Source organism: Macrobrachium rosenbergii, chromosome 2 (genome assembly GCF_040412425.1).
Source record: "Macrobrachium rosenbergii isolate ZJJX-2024 chromosome 2, ASM4041242v1, whole genome shotgun sequence".
Classification (NCBI taxonomy): Eukaryota; Metazoa; Arthropoda; class Malacostraca; order Decapoda; family Palaemonidae; genus Macrobrachium; species Macrobrachium rosenbergii.
Genome location: NC_089742.1, coordinates 74,889,822 through 74,914,822, shown reverse-complemented (window position 1 = coordinate 74,914,822; position 25,001 = coordinate 74,889,822). Strand labels below are relative to the sequence as shown.

The 25,001-nt window shown below is 36.2% G+C and overlaps 1 protein-coding gene across 6 annotated transcripts in view; it reads right to left on the bottom strand.

The window, feature by feature from the left end:
- Nucleotides 1-25,001, bottom strand: part of LOC136848721 (transcription factor E2F5-like) — a 96,840-nt gene that overhangs the window by 25,776 nt on the left and 46,063 nt on the right. For 3 of the 6 annotated variants that reach the window (XM_067121246.1, XM_067121257.1, XM_067121264.1), the window contains exons 5-8: nt 8,043-8,164; nt 7,433-7,539; nt 1,854-1,945; nt 1,347-1,501 (exon numbers count right to left, since the gene is read on the bottom strand). In XM_067121246.1, the coding sequence (XP_066977347.1) occupies nt 1,347-1,501; nt 1,854-1,945; nt 7,433-7,539; nt 8,043-8,164 (476 nt within the window). The remainder of the gene's footprint in view (nt 1-1,346; nt 1,502-1,853; nt 1,946-7,432; nt 7,540-8,042; nt 8,165-25,001) is intronic. The other 3 variants (XM_067121272.1, XM_067121281.1, XM_067121289.1) reach the window with 1 other exon arrangement.

Below are 25,001 nucleotides of genomic sequence, written 5' to 3'. Positions count from 1 at the left end.
TTTTTAAGACACTGTATAAGTAAGTGGAATCTAAAGGATTGTTAGCTGACAGTCAATTTGCATATAGAAAGCAGTTAGGATTGAACTGAATTGAATACAGAATTTAGGCCAAAGGCCAAGCACTGGGACCTATGAGGTCATTCAGTGCTGAAATGGAAATTGACAGCAAAAGGTTTGAAAGGTGTAACAGGAGGAAAACCTCACAGCTGCACTATGAATAAATTATTAAAGGAGGGTGGAGAGTAAGATGGAAGAAAGTGAATATGAAAGGAGTTACAGTAAAAGGAACAGAAGAGGTTGCAGCTAGGGGCCAAAGGCATGCTGCAAAGAACCTTAAGTAATGCCTACAGTGCACCACATGAGGTGCACTGACAGCACTACCCCCTGCGGGGGAAAGCAGCTAGGTACTTGCGATGATCTTTTAGATTTGATGTGCCATTTGCGGGAGAACCTTGATACGGGTTTTCCGTGCAGAGTAATTCAAATAGATTTTAGTGATGCTTTCGATCTAGTAAATCACAAGGCACTTACTGATGGGATCTTCAGTGAACCAAGACCTATCGTGTCTAGAGTTCCACAGGATAGTGTTCTTGAACCACTATTATTTTTGGTGTATACAAGCGATACGGTTGTTGGCCTGGAAAACAATATTGTTCAGTATGCCGACAATGTAACACTTGTGGGTGTAGTAGTCTCCACATGAGAAATGAAGCTGCCCTCTGCCTCAACTGGGGCATGGACCGGATCAGTGAATGGTGTAGTTGGTGGGGTATGAGGCTGAACTCCAATAAAATGAAAATGCTATTGATTAGTAGATCTCGTACAGATTTCCCACCCCATTCTCCCCTTCAGGTGGATGGGACTTTGCTGAACAAGTCTAGGTGTAACTTTTGAGAAACATCTTATGAAACTTTCAGCAAAAACCACACGAAAGTTATTGTTTGCAAGGCCTCATATATTTATAAGTGATGAAATCAATGCAACCTGTTTTAGGTCATTTGTGCTTCCTTTACTAGAATACTGTTCTCTGGTGTTGGCGTCTGCTTCTACCAGAGATTTATCTCTTTTAGATAAGGGTGGTTTGTGGTGGTAGGTTTCCTATTTGTCAATTTTTCATAAGTTTTTTCTTAATAGAGATCTTTCACATTCACAACTGATCCCTGAACCTCTTTCCCTGTCGAGAGCAACCAGATTCACTGAACAGCAGTACCATATGCAGTAATTATTCTATCCCTATCAAGATACAGTTAATGAATATTTATTAAAATAAAACTTGGTACCACTTGAAAACAAGGCATGCAATAAAGAATGGATACTGTGTCTAACATAAAAAAAAAATAACATACCCGATCTTTAACATCTTGAGGCACCTGCAATTGTGTTCCAGGAGGTGCTTTAATAGCAAATACAGTCTTGCTCTTATAATACTGTATTGCATGCAAGTCTTGATACGTCACATAGGCAAACCTTTTATCTTGACTCATCTGAAGGAGGTCTCGCTCTGTGTAGAAGAATATTTTATTCTAAATGTGCTGACTCAATTTCTTTTTCAATATGAAATCGAATAAAAAACAACATTCATTTGCTACTGAGCCAAGCAATCATTTTTCATACTTTGAAACTTTGAGTAATCAGAAGCAATGCTCACAAGAGAAACGCAAATATTTGACAGTATGTGCGTCACCTGCCTTTTCTAAATCAGCTTTTCACCTCTCTAAGCTTTCTGTCAATTTATTTCTCCAGCCTAATGAGAATAAGCATATTGAATATTTCATTACTACTGAAAAAAACTGCAATGCCTCTACAGTTACTGTTACAAAAAACATAACTAAAATTAAATAAAAATACAGTACCTGCTTGCTCTATTAAATTATCAAGTTCATTTTCTTTGGACTTCAAATTATCAATATCTCCCTCCAGATCATGACTGTTTCTTCTTGATGCTCTGAAAACAAAGAATTTATTAGTTTTCAGCCTTAAAGTAGTATGATCACTGCTAGTAATTTAGTGTTTTCTGATGGCATATCTCATTTGAATCCTGAACGTTCACATTTGAATAAATACTGTAATGGTATTCTAACCCAAAACATATGATATGCAAATATAAGCTTCAACAATACGATTTATTTAATCTATATGCCTGTTAATGATAAAAATGATTAAATGAAAACCTACTTTTTGATTAAGACAAAAATTACAATGTGACTGGAAAATACCAGTGTTGAAAACTTTAGGACACAATCTTTACTGGCCTGCCTAAACTCAACCCAACTCCTAAGAGGGAGGCAGAGAGAGTCAAACCTGTTAAGTGGAGCATGTGAAAAAATTGTTTTTTATTAACCCTTAAACGCCGACTGGACGTATCATACGTCGACTAAAATTGTCTGTTGGGTGCCGAGTGGACGTACTGTACGTCGGCTACAAAAAATTTCAACCTTCGGTCAACTTTGACTCGACCGAAATGGTAGAAAAATGCAATTGTAAGCTAAAACTCTTAATTCAACTAAAATTGTCTGTTGGGTGCCGAGTGGACGTCAACAAAAAATTTCAACCTTCGTTCAACTTTGACTCGAAAATGGTCGAAAAATGCAATTGTAAGCTAAAACTCTTACATTCTAGTAATATTCAATCATTTACCTTCATTTTCCAACAAATTGGAAGTCTCTAGCACAATATTTCGATTTATGGTGAATTTTTGAAATAAACTTTTTCCTTACGTCCGCGCGGTAACTCGGCCGAAAATTTCAGAAATTCTTTCGTCATTTTGTCGTAATTTTTGCACTATTTTATATTAGCCGTTACATAAAGTTTTATATATGAAAATGTGTGCAATTTCATTTAAAATACAGCAAAATACAACCCATGGTTGTAGCTTATATCAGTTTGGAAATATTTTCATATAAATCACGATAACTGCCAAAATTTCAACCTTCTGTCAACTTTCACTCGACCAAAATGGTAAAAAAACGCAATTGTAAGCTAATAATCTTACATTCTAGTAATATTCAATCATTTACCTTCATTTTCCAACCAATTGGAAGTCTCTAGCACAATATTTCGATTTATGATGAATTTTTAAAAAAAACTTTTTCCGTACATCTGCGCCAGAAATTCTTTCGTCACATTGTCGTAATGTTTGCACTGTTTTATATTAGTCGTTACATAAAGTTTTATATATGGAAATGTGCGCAATTTAATGTAGAATACAACAGAAAATAACTCATGGTTGTAGCTTTTATCAGTTTTGAAATATTTTCATATGAATCACGATAACTGCCAAAATTTCAACCTTCGGTCAACTTTAACTCGACCGAAATGGTAAAAAAACACAATTATAAGCTAAAACTCTTACATTCTAGTAATATTCAATCATTTACCTTCATTTTGCAACAAACTGGAAGTCTCTAGCGCAATATTTCGATTTATGGCGAATTTCTGGAAAAAAAAAAAAAAAAAAAAAAAAAAAAATCCTTACGTCTGCGCGCGGTAACTCGGCCGAACATCTCAGAAATTCTTTCGTCACGTTGTCGTAATGTTTGCATTGTTTCACATTAGTCATTACATAAACTTTTATATATGAAAATGTGTGCAATTTCATGTAGAATACAAAAGAAAATAACTCATGGTTGTAGCTTTTATCAAGTTTGAAATATTTTCCCATAAATCATGATAACTGCCAAAATTTCAACCTTCGGTCAACTTTAACTCGACCGAAATAGTTGAAAAACGCAATTATAAGCTAAAACTCTTACATTCTAGTAATATTCAATCATTTACCTTAATTTTGCAATAAATTGGAAGTCTCTAGCACAATATTTCGATTTATGGTGAATTTTTGAAAAAACATTTTCCTTACGTCCGGCAAGCAGCAACTCGGCGAACATCTCAGAAATTCTTTCACACGTTGTCGTAATGTTTGCACAGTTTTATATTAGTCGTTACATAAACTTTTATATATGAAAATGTGTGCAATTTCATGTAGAATACAACAGAAAATAACTCATGGTTGTAGCTTTTATGTTTTGAAATATTTTCATATAAATCTCGATAAATAGAAAAAATTCGACTTTCGGTCAACTTTAACTCGACCGAAATGGTCGAAAACTGCAATTGTAAGCTAAAACACTTACAATCTAGTAATATTCAATCAATTAGCTTCATTTTTCAACACACGGGAAGTCTCTAGCACAATATTTCGATTTATGGTGAATTTTTGAAAAAAACATTTTTTTTACGTCCATGCGTTACAAATTCATGCATCATTTTGTGATAATATTTTCTGTGTTGCTTTGATTGTTTACAATTTGTTGTATACCAAAATCATTGCAATTTAGTGTAAACTACAAAGAAAAAAAACCCGTTAGCTTTAACCGTTTTGCTCACAGCGATTTGTATAAAATTATATATGAAATTTTTTTGCGCTGTCATATATTTCAATATTTATATATGATAATGATATTTTTTTCATTTCTGATGGTTGCATACTAAACTTCAGGCAATGACAAAAAAGGAGCCAAAAATTAACTCTTAATCTTAAAAACTAAGCGTGCTGTGATTTTTTGAAAAAAACTTTTTTTCCGCTTCGGAGCTAACTCTCGAACGCTGCTGGCATACGGGAGACGTTTTTGTAAATAGAGGCTCGGCGTTAGAGGGTTAATAACTCTGTTTTTTTTGCATGAATCAGTTTGAAATTTTGGGCATTGGTTAGTTTATGTATAACGAAAAGGTCAGTATTCATATTTTCCTTCTCCCCCCCACAATTCTTTAAAAAAAAAAAAAAAAAAAAAAAAAAAAAAAAAAAAAAAAAACAACAACAACTCAGCCATAACTATTGCAACCTAAGAGCTGAAATTTACGTGGTAGACAGGTATTATAGATTAGAATATGATAACAGCATTTTTTTTTCAATTTCTTTTTTTTTTTCAAATATTTTTTGATTTTTGAAAAATGTTTACATCTATTTCGTGGAAAAATAAATCCCAAAAATATTTTGGGGACAAAATAAAAAAACTCTCTACACTTCTGTAGACAATTTATTTAGCTTTCATTTGCTTTTGTTTCACTGAGATAGGTGGATTCGTTGCGTCTGAGTTTCCATTTGAAGGCCGATAACTTTAGTTTTGAGATATCGGCCTCCAAAGTTCTATGATGACATTTTTTGCTTGTCTGTCCATTTATTTGCTTGTTGTTTCACACTTTGAGGTTCTTATGACAAATTTGATATGTTATATCATATTGGTGTTATCTGTGATTATTATTTCATGTATATTGAATTATTTTTATATATTTAGGCTCCTGGTCCCCCTCTTTCCTCTCTCTTAGATGCCTCCCTCTCCATAACGTTGTTTCTTCCTTTCTCTTATGTAACGTAGATGTTTAAATTTTCTTAGTCTCAGCATGGTTTCTTCTGAACAAGGAAGTATTCAAAAACCAAGAGAAATACAAAAAATTGACTTGTAAAGTAATATAAGTGCGCTGAATAAAAAGTGTGTCAAAACACGGGCAAGGTTGGGCAGTGCGACGTCTTGCTTTGTCGAGAGCTGAGCTGCCACTGATTGCCCAAGTGGGTACACTCCTTCACCCAACAGAGCCTCTACGCACTTGTGTAGGATATAGTTGCCATATACCGCATTTAGATATTCTTCTTTGATAGTTAAATTGAAATTACTACTGATATACTGAAGTTATCATTACATTATACGAAAAATGTAATTTTCTCAGTGATAGTAGGGTTAAAGTTTTGGCTTATAACTCCAAAACTATTGCGAATTTTTTAATAAAATTTTCTGAGAATATAGTCAAGAGGTGTAAGAGTCTGTATGTGAAAGAAAAATTTGGATTCAGGAACAATTTGGATTCTTTCTGATGTGTAATTACCTGTACATGGCCACACAAGCACATACACAGACACTGGGTGCTGCATTAACAGATCTGAGAATGATGATCCAAACACCACAGGTCATCAGGAGAATGTATCCAAACACTTACAAGACCCATGAGAGGTATAGTAGCCTGGTGTTGCCAGACACCTAACCTCAGTACCTGTGTCCAGAGGGTGGACAATGCTCTTAACTTTGCAAACTTTCACCAGCGTTAGAGTGCTATCTTCTTCTGATGTCTTTCACAATATATACACTTGGTAACCTCATGAAGTCAAAACTAATGACACTATATCTAAGATGTTATGTGGCCTGAGTATAAAGTACTAAAACACTTGGATCATCCAAGCATTTTGTCCCAATCCTTATGAAAGGCTGTGAACTAAATTATTCTCTTTACCAATAACACAAGCAATTATACAGTTCTCAAGTCCAAAGCCTGCAACAGGGGCTCATAAGTCATCTGGCATGATTATGAAACTAGAATCACATCCCACTAAGAAAGCCTGCAGTTGCTGGATGGGCAAGACTGTTCCAAGCTCCTCAAGAAAATGGAGACCTCTATCAAGGCAGAGAGCCCTTTACCCTTTGCAGCTCCAAATTAGAAAATGAAAACTTAGAATAAAATTCTCCTCTGTACCTGGCAGCCTTCAAGTAGGTGGAGGTTAAGAAACATCTCTTGGTAGGTGGAGGTTGAGAAACATCTCTTGGTAGGTGGAGGTTAAGAAAAATTTCTTGGTAAAGTTGAAAATACGGCAAGTTCATTAAAAAGAGAACTATAAATGTGGGAACAATGGCGGGTGGAAAAATAAGCAGGAAGTGGTGGAACTTCTAGCAAGAAAGATACGTGGACATTGTTGCGTTCAGGTAGTGAAGCGGAAAATGTGTATCAGGCAAGACAAAATGAATTAGACAACTGAGTCAAGAATGAAGAGTGTTTTTACTTTACTCACCACAACCAGGAAGATTTGAAGAAAAACAATAATTTTGGGAAAGGCGTATCAGGCTGGGAATCTTGACAGTGAAAAAATATGTATTCCAGGTTTTCATCAGAAAGGCTAAATGAACTACTTAAGCAATTCAGCTTACTGCCAAGTTAAAATTATGAGTTAATAAATACCAAGAAAATCCTATTTTTTTCCAGCTTAGTCTTTCCTTTCTTTTTGAGGAAGAGAGATTATCCATAAAATGTTTAAAAAATCAATATGTACTACAAATATTACACCCCTAATATCAAATTCACTATACATGGGAGTAACTTACATCCGAGGGGATTAATAATTGAGTGCTTCTACACCAGCCAGGATTTGAATAACAGTCTGACTTTTTGAACAATGATGCAGTGACTATGACCACCCAGCTAGCAAGAGATATAAGTTGACATCAACTCTACTGTACATATGCCTGTTGAATTCCCATACTATACTAACCATCTCCTCCATGATAGCTGGCTGGTAAGTTTTTAACACTTGGCTAATTATAGATTTTTGACCAGTAGGATGATAGAAACACCAGTCATGAAATCAGCTAAATTCAAGTCAAGTTATACTTACAACCACTGTACGTTGTTTTTAGATTTTTTGTTGACTAGACCAATACCTTCAAGAACATTTGTGATATCATATATACGTCTTTTCTGAACTGTTAACATATCCGAGGCCTGAAAATAAATAGAAAAAATAAAAATTAATAATAGCTAACCTCTTTACTGTAAACACACTGAATAGTAAATAAAGGGTTTGAGAAAGCAAAACTAGCTAACTGACGACTATAGAAAATCTCTTAATAGGACCAGAAGAAAAATTATGGAACTGTGTTGGAGACAGACACATACCAAGCTTCTGTAACCATTAATAAAACATAGTGGCACCTGGTAGTGGAATATCTTTATATTTTCAAAATTTTGTCAACAGGAAACAATATTTTGAAACTAGAAATTTGATATTTAATTATTTTGAACTGATGATACAGTTGCTACCAACAATTACCGCTTACCAGAATCTTTTCAAAACCAGAATCTAATTTAAATAAAAAATGTGCATCTACTGAGAGCACTGAACACTTTTCCATTACTATTTCCAAATACACATATGCATGCACACATAAGAAACATTTTGTTTCTCCAAACACTATTAACAAATCATCAGAGTATTAAATCAATACCTTATTAAGATCAACAGTGCCATCCGGAGCCAACTGAAGCAGGTCAACGAAACGTTTCGTTAGAAGTCCTAGGGAAGTGTCATATCGAGAAGTTTTCCCAGGGGAGGGAGCAGGGAGGACTGCTGAAACAAAACTCTGATAAATATTTTCTGTAATCCTTTAAAAACTGTTGAAAAGGATATACAAAGAAGTAGTAAGGTTACAGTTAGCAATATGTATCTTTTGAAATGCATAAATACACATACTGTACTGTGTGTATATATATAAATATATATATATATATATATATATATATATATATATATATATATATATATATATATATATATATATATATATATATATAATATAAAATCACAGTAGACACCTAGACTTGCGTATAAGCGAGTCCCACAGGAAAATGACAGGTGAAAGTTCAGTACCAAGCGCTGTCATGTTTATTAATGTTTGGCTAAACTTTTGTATCTTTGTAGTTAGGTCTATGGTTTTAATTTATGACTGCTAGATCCTGGGTTATCCTGGATTACCTTTGTTTATTACCCTTTGACAATTGACCTTCTGGTATACTTGTTCTTTTTGTTTACTTTGTAACCTTTTCATTTGTCTCTCATTTGTGCCAAGACAATATGTTAATAAACGTGAAAGCACTTGGTAATGAGCTTCTGCCTCTCATTTTCCTGTGGGATTCATTTATATACATATACATACATACACACTATATATATATATATATATATATATATATATATATATATATATATATATATATATATATATATATATTATATTTATTCCTTGGGTTACGACTTTGGTATATTTCCTAATGATGTGTGATAACTCGGTTTTCAACGCCAAGCTGGAACACACCTAAATAAGCACCTACGTCACCCAACTTACCAATGCAGTAGTGAAGTCATAATACAGGACATCAAATCCCTAATTAATATCCAACAAAAACCAGTCCCCATAGACACAGAAGTATACAAAATCCCTTACCTTGACTGTGACCAAACCTGCACTGGTTTTACAGATAAATCACTCCCCCATAGACTAATACAACATAAATGTTCAGTAAGATATGGACAACAGAACTCAGCTATTTTTAAACACAAACAATCATAATCTCACACACACACACAAAAACTGGAATGTCATGTATAATTTATAGCAGCAATTCTTGGTTCAAAAGCCAGATGATAGAATCAGCACTGATTAAACAAGAAATATGATGAACCTCTCAAAAGGAGCCTGGGATTCAGATCTCATACACAAAACCTTCCAACCAGCAATTAAGACAACTAAGGAAAAGCTGTCAACAGGAGGGGCGTTGCGACAGACTTCTGGAATATTCCTTCACTGGTATAAATACCACTGCTCTGTAACTCTTTCATTCATTACCTGCCTGTAAAGAGAGGGAGACAGTGTCTCCGAAATATAGCTAATAACTTTCTACCCATTTGGTTTTTTATGGCTCCTTTCATTAGATGGATTTCTGTTTTAACAGAATATTTCAGTTTAATATATATATATATATATATATATATATATATATATATATATATATATATATATATATATATATATATATATATATATATATATATATATATATATATGATATAGATAACTAGTCCTTACTTGAAATATCAAGTTAAATTATTTATGAATTATTAACAGAGACAAATGATGGAAATTCAGTATTAAACTAACTTTTAAATGAAATTAGAGTTACTGTAATTTCATTTAAAAGTTAGCTTAATACATTACCCTTAAAAAAAAAATGAATGGTTGATGTAAAATCATAGGGGAGAGTGAAGATTAGTATACTGTTTCTCTCTCTCCCCATTCCACCAATCTATTTTTAGAAGTCTTCTCAACCTCGTTTTAAAAAACTTCTTTATTCTGTCTCTTTCTCTTTGTTCTGAAATGCTCTATGTCTCTATGTTTTAGAATGGCACATTTACAGTTTGTAGACGGTACAGGTAAAACAGTTAAACACAAGAGAAACAGTAATACGTAGGTTGCGCTAACTACAAACGAGAGAGAAAGAGAGAGAGAACAGTTGCCCTTACTCTTAAGGGTAAAATTTTTTTATGAATTATTACACACACACACACACAACAAAAAAGAAACCCTCATCACAGTATACAAACAATACATCCGCTCCATAATAAACTACGCCAGCCCAGCCTGGCACCCTGCCATATCCAACACACAACTAAACAAACTACAAATAATACAAAACACAGCTCTTAGAATCATCCTTGGCAGTACACAATCCACACCAATAGAACACTTACACGCGAAACCAAGATTCTCACCATCAGGCAACACTTAGACATGAGAGGCACACAATTCTTGGCATCAGTCATAAACAACACAAACAACCCATGCTATTACCTTCACGACCACCCTCCAACACACAGGCAAATAGCGAATACACCACACAGACACTATACAAACATCTTGAATTCTATACCACCACCCACAAACATCACACAAAACAAAAAGCACATTCATACTCACCTCACCAAACAAGCACTTAATAAACTTCCCAACAACAAAATACTGCACCCCCACCCAACATAAGCAGCACAGAAACACAGCTCTCAAGATTGGAGAGAGTACACCTGACTCGACTTCGCTGTGGTCATCACCAATCACTAAACACCTACAAACACCGCATAGACAACACCCAAACAGACATATGGTCACTCTGCCAAGTTAGTCCCCACACAATTACACATCTCTTAGTAGATTGCCCTAACTTGGCAGCCCTTAGACAACAACACAACATCCACACTACCACACAGTTATGGTCAGATCCAGTAAGCATGGTGTCCTTCTTGCGCGGTGCAGGCTTCCTGGCATAACAGAGTCTGGGGAACCACAACAACAACAACACACACACACACATAGAGAGAGAGAGAGAGAGAGAGAGAGAGAGAGAGAGAGAGAGAGAGAGAGAGAGAGAGAGAGAGAGAAACCTTTGACCCGCTAATCAGCAACACTCCCCCTTCTTGTCATGGTAAATCGACATGTCTGACATCTTTTGCCTTTGAGCTTCTTACAAAAGATCAGGGGAAGATATTTGTTTAAAATAATATGAATTTTGCAATCACAGTTATATCATTATTATTATTATATTTAATCTTATTAATCTTATTAATATTTGAAAATTAGTACTTATTATTAGGTGAAAAATTTATCATACAAAACAAATAAACATATACATGTACCATAAAAATTCTCTCATCTCAGTAAAAGCGCGAGAGAGAGAGAAAGGAATTATTACTTTTATTATTTAATGTTATTTAATTTACACATAAATGCTTGAAAACTTTATAAATTACGCAAAAAAATTAAACAAAACACTTTTACAGGGTTTCTCAGTATTCGCAAATGTTCGCATGTCTGTGGAAAAACTCATATATGACAGTTAGGTTCCAATGAAAAGTTTGTGTCTCTGTGAATTCGCGCAACTCAAACCACGTAAGTTTGGGGTATTACTGTACATATGTATATACATGAAGATAAAAAGGCCCATAAAACACTATTTGAACGTTGCAATCATACATTTCAAGAACTTCCTTCTGTGCCCCTGTTCACTGGTAAAATATTTTACTAATGAACAAGGGCACAGGAGGTGCTTGAAATACATGGTTACAATGTTCAAATAGTGTTTTATCAGCCTTTTATCTTCATATTATACTATGGTATTACAGTAAAAGACATTCATATATATACACACAAATATATATATATATATATATATATATATATATATATATATATATATATATATATATATATATATATATATATATATATTGCAATGAATGGAGCCTCTCTCCAAACCACCTGTGTCCGTTTTACATTTGTAATGTAACTGAGAAAAATAAAATTAATTCCAATTGTTTCAATTACTAGAACTGCAGGTTTCCACTCAGCCCTTCCTAAACTCTCTCCTTCATTCCCCAAAATGGTTAAGCCTAACCTCTCTCTCTGTTCAAAATGACTGCCTTAAGGCCTTGTTCCAGGTGACCTTCAAAGATGCCTTCCTCGACGCTGCCAGACAACGGGCAAGGGGGAAAGAGAGAGAGAGAGAGAGAGAGAGTTGGCACCCCACCTATCCTGAACCTTCCACAAGGGGGGTTAACTGATGCCATGTGGTCATCATAGAAAACGTGACAAAGATTGACCTTTGCACCACCTATGTTGGACAAGATGTGTAATCCCCAAAGGCTATTTATAGATGATGCAACAGAAATCGATCACTCACAACACCACCAAGGACAAATGTCATTAACTTTGCCTGTCCCTTGAACCTTCCACGTGTTCGACACCGAGGCTCAAACCAGTATGCTTTGTAGTGGCATTTTAATTCCCTCCTCCATTGCCAGCACCCTATCAAACGAGGACACCATCATCTTGATGAAGGCAATGTACCGATTCCTGTTATTTCTCTGTCTGATTTTTCATTTATTTTTCCATTGTGCGATCACCTTCAGTAATTTGTGTTGGAGCATTCAGTGTTAATGTAATTATGCATTTCATGTTGAACTGAGTTATTTGGCACCATCTGTGCATCTCCCTCAGTCTCCTTTGAGTGTCTTATTATTGTTGCATATTTTAAGCCTCGACTGTGGAATAACTTGGCTCTATCCATGTGCAGCCCCCCTTCTACCCCACTGTGATGTTTCCTGCTATGAAGACATTGTCGGCATAGAATATTTATTATGTAGGGTTCATTATTTTAGCAGACCCTTATTATTACCTTCCCAGTAATTCGTCATTCTTCTGATCTGTGTCATGTAAATATAATTAGTTAAGAGAACCCTTGATTTTATGTAATTGTCCCTCACATGAAGAAGGCCCTAAGCTACCGATTTTCCATTGTTGTCTATGAGTTGTCCTAATACTAAGTCAGATGTGTAATAAAAATAATAAAAATATATACACATATATATGTATATATACATATATGTATATGTATATATACATATATATATATATGTATATATATACATTCTGACAGCATGACAAAGTGAAAATCACTGATAAGCAAAAATCTGAGCTTTTCCGTTACTGGCGCCTCTGCTAGGTATGTATCTGCTCTGATAAGCGAAAATCGTTGCATACTGGCACCGAAAATCACCAATTTTCATTGCTAGACAAGCGCTGAAAACCAGGGACACCCTGTATATATATATGCCAGAACGTCAAAATGCCACATTGCCAAAAATCTTCTTATTGTATAAAAATGTTGTTCAATACATACAATTTCATGTCCTGGTCTGCATCTGTAAGTTTGCCAACTCTAACCCCAGTCATTTCTACCTCAAACACAAGGGTAAAATTTCAATGCAGCGTGACATGGGTTGTCTTACATTGCTTTAGTGGGAGGCTGCCGCTATACCACTACTGAGTGGGAGGTGTGAGTTGTGGAGGGTTTGTTTTTCAACTTGAATAATATTCTTCTTATTTTTATAATACTAAATCCATAACAATCACACTAAACATTGTACATGGTAATTCAAATACAAAGAAGCAATCAATAATAAAGAAAACTGGAAGAAATTTACATATGACAGAAAACATGTTTCATTTTTTTTCAACTGAAGATTCTATATTTTTATATTTAGAGAAAATTTTCTTTCAAAATTTAAGCTAGAAGTGCCCTCTTTGCCAGTTATAAATAAATACTTCAAAATTTTTTATAACTATTAGTGAATAATGAACATTAAAAATTTTTTGTAATTTCAATTTCTATAATTATTTAATTATCAAAGTTTACTTATTATTATTATTAATATAAAACTTTAAAGTGTTTATTCATTAAAAAATTTCACCAAGTATTCATGTACTTGCAATTTAAAAATAGTTATTTAAGTCAATTTTTAATTACACTTTTTAATTGTTATTAGATGTATATTTGGAGGAATATTTTAATGTACAGACACTTTAATATTTTCATAATAATAAGTAATTTGTAAGTGGTTACAATATTTAATAAGAGTAAAAAACCAGTAAACAGCATAAAACTATTTATTTGTAAATATTCACTAGTTGTTAATAAACTTATGCGGTTTATTAATTTATTTAACAGTCGTAAAGAGGGTACTTCAAGCTTCAATTCAGTACAAAAATGCTGTCTCTAAGTTAAAAATTAGTTTCTACAGTAAAAAAAAAAAAAAAAAAAAAAAAAAAAAAAAAAATGTTTTCCGACGTTTTTTGATTTGTGGCATTTTACATTCTCCTTGATGCCTGCTTTAATACATACACACACACACATATATATATATATAAAATACTGTATATATGACGCTCCTCTACTCACAAACTTTTAAGTTACAAACTTTCAGATACGAACAACAATGATTGTAAATTAAAATTTGTCCGGAGTGCTCTGTCTGCCATCCAAAGTTTAAATTTTGTACAGTGTTGTGCACCTCAGCTTCATTAAAATTTTTGTTGGTGCTCACACCAAACAGCACTGTAGCCGACGCAAATATGCTGTCCCAGACTCTCAAACCTCCGCAAGTGGTAAGATGTCATCTCTTGTGCTCCAATTTAGTAGTGTGATTTTATCATGAAATATGGAGCCCATCCTTTTTCTTTCATGGCTAATAGCAAGCTTAAGGTAAGTGAAGATAGTGACAGTGGTAAAAAGCAGCAAGCTATCTCAATGGAAACAAAGGTGGCAATTTTAAAGAAATGAGACTGGTGAAAAGGGTTGAGGTAGCGCGCCATTATAATATGAATCGCTCGACTATCGGCACAATTTTTAAAAACAAAGATCAAATAATGGCAGACATAAAGAGTGCGGTGCCAATGCAGTCAACAATTATAAGTAAGAGAAGGGGGAGGCTGGTAAAAGAAATGGAAACTCTTTTGGGTATCTGGATAGAACACCAGAGACAAAGATGTGTACTGCTTAGCCTCATGCTGATTCAGGAAAAGGCTAAAAGCCCTTTTGATGACTTGAAGGTTAAGGATGGTGAAAGCACTGTAAATGAAACATTTGCTGCAAGTCATGGATGGCTTCATCGCTTCAAAAAACACGCTAACTTGCATCACGTGTCCGTTACTGGAAAGGCAGCAAGCGTCAACAAAGCAGCAGCCAAAAAATTTCCCGAGATCCTCAAGGATTTCCACCTGAATGTTAAAATTGTTTATTTACCCCCAACACAACTTCGCTCATTCAGCAGATTAAGGGTAGATATCTTTTTGAGTGCCTGTGGATTTACAGCGATACACCACGAGAGGTTTTAGCTTGACGTCTCCTGATGCATTGCCACCCAGCAGTAAAGTCAGCCTATCTTTCAACGCCTAAATCCTGGCATCGTCTTCTCTTCACAGCTAATGTATGTTTTTTCCTGGCTTTTTTTTTTTCTTCTCTTCACGGCTGATGTACGTTTTTTTCCTTTTGTCAACAGTAAAAACTTGTTGAGGGGTATAACCCCTCAGCAAGTTTTTAACACTGGCGAGACAGGCCTTTTCTGAGAGATGCCAGGATTTAAGGTGGTGAAGGATAGGCTAACTTTACTGATGGGTGGCAATGTAGCAGGAGATGTCAAGCTAAAACTTCCCCTGGTGCATCACACTGCAAATCCACAGGCACTCAAAAATATCATAAAAAGAGCTCTACCCGTAATCTGATGAATGAGTGAAGTTGTGTTAGGGAGGGTGAATAAACAATTTTAACACCTGGATGGAAATCACTGAGTGTGGTGGGTGACCAGGGTCATCATCCAAAATTAAGAGAATCTTGAACGCAACCCCATTCTTGACTTTGGGAACAAACTGATGAAAAAACCAATCTTCAAATGCAGCAAGTCACCCAAGTTTTATTTATGTCCAATAGCAAAGCCTGGGCGACTTACTGTATTTGAAGACTGGTTTTTTTCATCACTGTTCCTGAAGTCAAGTTGTACTGCCACAAGAATGGGATTCGTTTCAAGATTCTCTTAATTTTGGATAATGCCCGCTGGTCACCGACTGCACTTAGATGATTTCCATACGGATGTTAAAATTGTTTATTTACCCCCTAATGCAACTTCACTCATTCAACCAATGGATCAAGGCATAATAACAAATTTTAAGAAATATTACACTCGCCGTACATGTAGGTGAGCACTGAAGGAAGTAAATGACCCTGGTGTGACCTTATGTGACTTTAGGAAGGGTTACAACATTTACAATTGTATAAAGAATATTAATGCTGCATGGTGCGAAGTGAGTGACATAAACATGAATGGAGCATGAAAGGCTATATGCTCACAGTTTGTCAACAATTTCAAAGGATTTAATCAAGAAGAGGAGGCAAAGGGGATCATTAACAGTCTCACTGACATAAGTGAAAAGCTACAACTTGACTTACGGGAAGAGGACTTTGAAGAGCTGTTTGAGTCTCAATCAGAGGAGTTGAATGAGGATTTAATGGAACTGGAAGAAATGAAAAGAACAGATGAACATGAAGAAGAAGAATTTGCTCCTTTAAAGAAGTTTGAAACAAAACTGATGGCCGAAGGGTTTTCTCTTATAGAAAAACTGACTTTTTGAGACTCAGGATACAAATGTTGAGATTCTCAAAAGTAGCAACCACCATCAACAATGCTATGCACTGTTATTGTATCATATATGGTGAATAACAATGCAATCATCCTTTGACAAATTCTTCAAACCAGCACCTTCAACCTCAAGAGCCTCCCCCACCTCCACTGACTGCTTCCTCCCCAAATGAAGAAGAATGTGATGCCGAAGAAATCCTTCCCGAAGACGACATTGATGCTAATGATCCGCAACCCCTGTAATTCCAACCTTTCAAACATAACTAAAGAACAGCACCAACAAATTATTTTTATTCCCTATGTTCAACCGAAGAATTGTACCCAATGTTACTGGTCTAGCTAGTTTCAATTTGTGTATATAACCCCAGTAAGCACCAATTACTCGATTCAGTCCTCTAAGCGTTGATTTGACTCTGAACAAACATGTAATTATCATTCATTCTAAGCCTATACAACTCATTGAACCATTCACTGGTAGAAACAATATTCCCAATTTCCTCACATAATTTACTTGAATTCTCCTTCATATTTGTAAAAAATACTCTATTTAATATTCTGTGCTCTTTATAATATTTGAAAGAAAACTGGCAACACGTAAGATTTACAGTTATCATGCATTCAAATTGGTTTACTCGGCAGTCAGTTTTGCAGGTATGCCAACCAAACCTCTTCAATGTTTTCCCACCTATCAGGTCAAGTGATCTGTATTTTAGCTTAAGTAAGGAAGTTATAATTTATATACGGTATACAGTAATACCTCGAACTTACGTGAGGTTAGGTTCCAGAGCTAAATGCTAAAAAATGCTTATTTTTAGTTTAAACATTACATATAATCATAATCATGCTCCCAAACTATTAAGCTAACTTTTAAATGAAATTGAAGTAATTGTAATTTCATTTACAAGTTAGCATAATACATTACCCTTAAAAAATAAATAAATGATTGATGTAAAAACAGAGTACAGTATCGTAATGGTACCTACTTAAACTAATGTTATCCCTAATTCATGGGATGCCATTTTAGTTTTCACTCACAGAGTAAAAGACGTTTTCTTTGCATCACTAGGTTATCTTCAAAACTCACAGTCATAATGAGGGTACAATTCCATAAAATAAAGAAAACTTATAAGTAATGTTCATAGAGGGTAAAGGTAAAATTCAATCAACTCAATTATTATGTACTGTACAGAGAATTAATGTACAGAGAGAGAGAGAGAATAAGTTCTTAAAGAGAGAGAGAGAGACTTAATAAGTTCTTAAACAACAAAAAGAGAGAGAGAGAGAGAGAGAGAGAGAGAGAGAGAGAGAGAGAGAGAGAGAGAGAGAAACACATTTAAAAATATTGGGCTCTAATACAAATTTTCCATATAGATTTCACACTTGAAAGCATGAAGACTTACAATACTTCAAAAATTAAACAAACACTTTCTGCTGGGTTATTACATCTTTGAAAATTGCAGTAACTTTGCGAAAGGGTATCACATCTTATTAAAGTACACAAACTGTATGTGCTGTAATTACATGTAATACAGATTGCAACAGCACTTTCTACGAGGTTAGAGTAATTTTCACAGAATGACACTAATACAACTCTTAGTTATGTCTCTGATATGTTTTAATACGTTAACGAATTCATTTTATCAAATCAGCGCGACTTAACAACCTCATCTTGAGATCATGTGAGGTCCTAGTGACAAAGACTTTGCAAATGGCATAATACAGTTACTGTATCATATTTATATAAAAAAAATACATATACTGTACAATAATACAAATTTTCCATATAGATTTTACACTTAAAAGCATGAAAACTTATAAATTACTTAAAAAATTAAACAAACACTTTCTACAGGGGTATCTTTGAAAAGTGCAGTAACCTTGCGAATGGGTATCACTTTTTATAAAAGTACACTAACTGTATATGCTATAATTACCCCTGTATTATATTTATGCATGTAAAAAAATAAAAATACAATTTTCATATAGATTTTACACATAAAAGCATGAAAACTTATGACTTCAAAAATTAAACAAACATTTCTGCAGGGTTTCACGAGGATTTCACAAATGTTGCGTGTCTTGAAAAAATCCCATATGCCAGTCAAGTTAGGTTACAATGGAAAGTTTGCATGTACGTGAATTCGCGCAACTCAAAGCACATAAGATTGAGGTATTAGAGTACTGTTTTTCATAATTATATCTTATTTGCTAATGTAAAAAAAATTCTTGTTAAAGATCTTTACACAGATCATAATCAGATATCAGATAGGCCATACTATCTATTCCCACACTTTTTTATTTGCCTAAAACATTGTTTCTTCTAACATAAAACGCTTTTTAAACAGGGTAAGAGTAGACCACTTAGGTAGATCTTGATGCGGGGTTGTCTGAGGAGACACGGTTGGGGGAGGATCGACACGGTTGGGGGAGGATCTTGTTGAGTCCACCAACAACCAAGCAGGTTCGGGAACTATGACACAGGTAGAATAGGGCTAAGATGTTAACGCAACTTGCAGTTAGCCTAAAGCTTGTGTAGCTAATCCTTGACTGTGATAAAGTTCATGAGAAAAGGAGGTCCGATGGACCGGTCTGTTACATGGTGTCTGTTGCACATACTATAGGGATGGTAAGGACAACAACAAAGAGGGAGATGAAGAGTCCTTGAAGGGGCAAACAGGTTCAAAAAGGGGCCTGCCCCATTGATTCCACAGATCCTGGACACCAGGGGATCGAAAGTCCATGATGAAAACAATGTGCTTCTGACAGCTCAGTATGTCTGCTACGACTTTAGTTCTGTGAACGAACCGAGTGACTATAAGACTTTATGATCTGTCCACAGAAGAAGGATTCTTACTATTTGGAGGCGGGGAGACATGGGACAGCTCCTGCTTACTTACAAAAATATGTTAGAACTGTGGTCTTGTCTGAATGGCTACCACAGTCCAGGAGTGTACTAAGGTCAAAAAGCACTGAACTTTACGTAAAAAACTTCTAGCTCTACGAAAAAGAAGTGAAAGATCCGTCCATCCGGGAACAACGTCCCGGAAAATCCTCGGTTCTTCAAGAGGGCTCCCCAACCTCGATCTGAAACATTGAAAACTAGGTTTAGGCTCAAGGACGAAGAAACTTTCTTGCCAAAAGTATGATAGGACAGCTACCACTGTAGTTCTGACTTGATTTGGGGAGTTGAGAAAAACAAAGGTGTCCAGCTGAGTTTCCTTGCCCCAGGTGGACTTGAGATCAAAAAACCTTCAAGCGTGTCCATCGAAGGGGATCGAAGAAGTCAGTCGTCGAGGTGAGGATTGATAGTCATACCCTGAAAAAATGAAGTCAAACACAAGAGGAGTGAGGACTCCATAGAAGACTTGTGCTGTACAGAGGCTGAAGCACAGATGCTCGAGCTGGGAAGACCCTGTCCGGTAAGAGGGGCCTAAGATACTCCCAAAGTCTGGCGGGGACAAGGAAGGGTGTTTCTTGCATCTCCAAGGTTTTCATTCAATAGCCATGAAGACTGATGGAAAGGGGTGTCTAGTTCGTCTCTATCTGAACTCCGTCTTCTAATTGAAGGAAAAAAAGAGGCTGTGAACCATGCCTTTCACTGATGACCATGCATGTGGACTCGCAGAGAAATGAGCAAACTTGTAGATCCATGTGTAGATTCGCAGACAACCTTGCAGACTAGCTGCCGACTCTAAGACAGCTGGGAGGATGTCAATATCCGTGCGGACTCGACATTACTTAACTCGATAACACCTTGCATGGGCTTCGACAAAACCTTCACGCAGAACGAGAACATGTGGGAACTGTTCGTGGTGGAAAATATCTGGAACATTATGAAAGGCTTGAAGAATTCCATAACCGCAAAACCCTGGGCACCATGAACATAAGTTAGGCGCTCAGCAGCGGAATCCGAGCACTAGAAAGATATTGTCGAGCGCTCTAGAACAGGTGCCGGGCACTCGGTAGATGGCACCTAGTGCTAGGAAGTTGGCGCCAGGAGCTTGCGAATGGACCCAGGTGTTCGGGAATTGGCACAGCACAGCAAAACAGGTCTGAGAAGGTGCAAGACGCCTCTCTTCTGTTTGGAGCCCAATTAAGGTCGTTCAATAAAGTGAAACTGCAATGAGGACATGAGCGGCTAGCTTCCTTATCACTGACAGGAATGGCAATCATCAACATGAATATCTTCAGTGGTTCTGAAGAACTTTACGGCAACCAGGCTAACATCTTGGTGAACACCAGAGTCCAGGGTAGGCTCAACCTCTAAAGTCCCAAGCAAGGAGGGGAAAAGGGGCTAGAATTTGGACCGTCTGAAAGCAGCAGTTTTTTCTATGGCAGACGGAAGAGCCTGAAATACCAAGAGATCAGACTGAAAACTCACAGATGTCCTTGCCTCCCGTGTAATCGGAACTGGCGCACAAGGCAGAACAGCAGCATGTTCTTAAAAAGTCAGGCACCGAGCCAAAGAGGAACTGGTGCTGGATGCCTGACAGCTGCACCAAATGGACAGGTGGACAATCAAGAGCTGGGTGCTCGGACACTAGGCATTCAGCGACCACTGGGCACTGAGGTGGACACTAGGACACTGGAACACAGGTGGATGCTTGGACACTGACTCTGTCCACTCTGACACTGCTGGGTGCTCAGATTGGATGAGTGTTTGGTGTCAATTACTGGTGCTCCACAACTGGAGATATGCCTGAAAAGTGCCATCAACACCACTTGTCTACACAGGGATCTGTATCTGTCCACACTGGAATCCCACCTCCGCAAAAAAAAAAAAAAAAAAAAAAAAAAAGAGAGAGAGAGAGAAAAAAAAAAAAAAGAGAAAGAGAGAGAGAGAGAGAGAGAGAGAGAGAGAGGTGCCTTGTCCACAACGGGATACATAACTGTTCACACTGGGATCTGTATCACTAGAGGACAAAGAAAGCACATCCCTATGGACGTCTTTTCAATGGCTATCCATCAAGACCCGCAGACAGCAGACTCGACCGAGGAGTAACTACCTATGGACTCCCATGGCCCGACAGTATGCCTCCTCCCAGGTTTAGGGGAGTCTGACAGGGACCGGGTTTAGGAGATCTGATAGGGCTGGATAACCACATTCTCCACTATTCATCCAGTAAGACGCCTCTCCAGTGGCTGTCTGTCGATACCTGGGAACAGCATCAAGGACTTTCTGTCTAGGAGCATTGGGGTATGAGTAGACACCACCTCCACTGCACACTTCACTATTACAAGGTTGACTTCTGTTAACCCAGACACAAGACTGGCAATGGTATGGGAAGGAAGTGAGGGAGCCAGGTGCAAGAGCAAACAGAAAAAATTAGAGGGCTAGTAGCAGGAGAGAAAAAATTGGATGCAGGAAGACTAAATGCCAGATGATCAGGAGCTGGTGCCAGGTGCTGATTGCTCCCAGGTTGTAGATGGCGCCAGGCAACTGGGCATCAAGGTGATTGTCAGCAGTCAAGAATGTCAATTCTTTCAAAAGCCCAGCGCAACCTAAGTAAGCACAATTTCTCTCCTTGCTACGTTCTGCCCTTACACTTTTTCCCTTCTCTGCAAAGGAAAGTGTAATAACATGATGTTTAATTAATTATTTGAAGTATACACGGTACCATCATACAGACAAATCTCAACTAACAAACATTGAGACTAGCAGATATTCCATTACTGAAAATATCGGTCCTGTAGCGAATGCATTTTACATTTTATTACGCTACTCGGCAGATGGTAGAGAGTGCAATGTTTACATTCTATTACGTGACTCGGCAAATATGGTAGCAAATGCAATGTTTATGTTCTATTACGCTACTCGGTAAGGGTGGTAGCGAATGCAAAGTTTATTGTTAAGCAACTCGGCAAAGATGGTAGCAAATACAACGTTTAAATGTCTTATTTTCATACTTATTAAAAATAATACATGTAAATATAGCATATTTTCATACTCATGGAAAAATCAACCATTCTTCAGCTGATATTTTAACTAATTTTTGCTCTTCATGCCAGTCTGCCTAAGTTATCTCTACTCAGGCAAACAGTCTATAGCCCAGCTATGCTAGGCTAAGTGGGCAATGACTGCTTCTGTATCACTAGTAGCAGATTTTCTACTTAATAATTAGAAATCATGGAAGTAGTTAAACAATTTGCAAAACTGATAAACTTGAATCAGATCTTAATAACAAAATACTGATCCTAAAAGTACTGTATAAGCTTGAAGGTTAGTCAAAATCAGCAATAATACATCACCGAAATCCGGTTCGATAACTGGCAAATGATGAAAAAAGCTGCCGCAAATATCTGATGTTTACATCAAGGACGACAAAATGAGGTTATCTGCCAAGTTGTTCCTAGCATTGCCATTAGTGATCAGTACTGGTCACCTTCACTAAACAATCGAAGCATTACTGCAAATTCTGAATTTAAGCTGTCATACTAGTTAGAAACTATAGCTATGTAATTACTTTGGTAAGTTATTTATATAAAAAAAATTTTTTTTTTTTGCAGTAGTGATGTTTGATTGTCTGATTATGCTCCTGACCCCAAAGCTCCAAAATCCGAAATTCCAAAAACCAAAACACATCTGGCCCCAAGGATTTCAGATAAAGGCTTGTGTACCTGTACTAGAATTGATCCAGCCATGTAATAACAATCCTATAGGCCCTAGTAATTATATGCTATCTTCATCTGATTTTAGTACTATGTATACAGTACTACGTTACCACATGATGATCGACCCAGATACAATGTGGCTCATATACAGTAATATATAAAAACATGCTAATTTACTAATACTGTAAACTAAAAATGATTAAATGACAATCGGTAAAACTAACTTTTTTAAAATACAAAATACTTTCTATTTACCATAACTATATTAAATTTTATAACATTTATAGACAAAATAGGTATATATCCCTATGGGTGCTAGATTACAGCCTTAACACTGTCAATTTATATCTACATTTTTATGAATCAAAGTTCTTGAAAAATAATCCCACACAAGGTAGAATTATATATAAAAATACAGTACACTATCTCAGGTTCTTTCAAAATATCCTAAGAGTACTAGAAGTTTCTAACACTAATAATGACCCTTATAAAACAGAATACTCTATGTAAAGTGATATTGCAACTTACCAGATGGTATCAGTGGTATACAGACGCTCTACTTACGAACGATTAAGTCCTGAACGACTGTTTGTAAGTTAATTTTCTTCACAAGTTCAATTTCATATACGCAGTCATTACTAAAACCCAATACTGGTACTGTTACTGTATTTTATAAATGATATATAAGACCTAACATTTTAAATAAATTATGATAATACAGTAAACGTAATGTACACTTAGTTTTCTTACCTTTGAAACTGGTGTCGAAGGTTTATCATGATGGATGACGAAAGGGGGGAGAGATATGTGGAATTAACACTGGAGTGGCAGGTCATTGTCTTCATTTTTGCTTTCTTCAGCAAGGATTTCATCACTTTCCTCTTCATTTGGGGAGGAAGCAGTCATTGGAGGTGGGGAGGATCTTGAGGTTGAAGGCACTGGTTTAAAGAATTTGTCTATGGAAGTCTGCACCGTTTTTCTTTCTTTTCATCGTATATGAAATGATAACACTGGAAAGTATTATTGACTATTGTAACTACTTTTGAGACTCTCTCAACATTTGGGTCCTGATTCTCAAAAATAGTCAACACTTTTTCTAGAAGAGAAAACCCCTCGGCCATCATATTTTGTTTCATATTTCTTTATGGGAACAAATTCTTCTTCATGTTCTTCTGTTTTTTGCTGTTCTTCCAGTTCCATCAAATCCTCATTTGTCAACTCCTCTGAATGGCTGTCAAACAACTGTTGAAAGTCCTCTTCCCCTATGTCAAGGTTCAACTTTTCATTTGTCAATGAGACTGTTAACAATTCCCTTTTCCTCCTCTTCTTGATTAAACCCTCTTAAATCATTTACAAACTGTGGGCATAAGGCCTGCCATACTCCATTCATGTTGATCTCACTTCTTCATGCCATGCAGCATCAATGTTCTTTATACAATTGTAAATGTTATAACCCTTCCAGAAGTCATGTAAGGTCACATCTGCATCATTTATCTCCTTTGATGCTTGCCTATACATACAGCGAGTGTAGTATTTTTTGAAATTTGCTATTACACCCTGATCCATTGGCTGAATGAGTGAAGTTGTGTTAAGTTGTGTTAGGTGGTAAATAAAATTGAACATCCAGATGGAAATCATCTAGTGCAGTGGGTGACCAGGGGCATGTCCAAAATTAGATAATCTTAAATGGAATGTTATTCTCTCTGCAATACAGCTTGATTTCGGGGATTAAGTGATGGAAAACCAGTCCTCCAACTCCTGGCATCATCTTCTC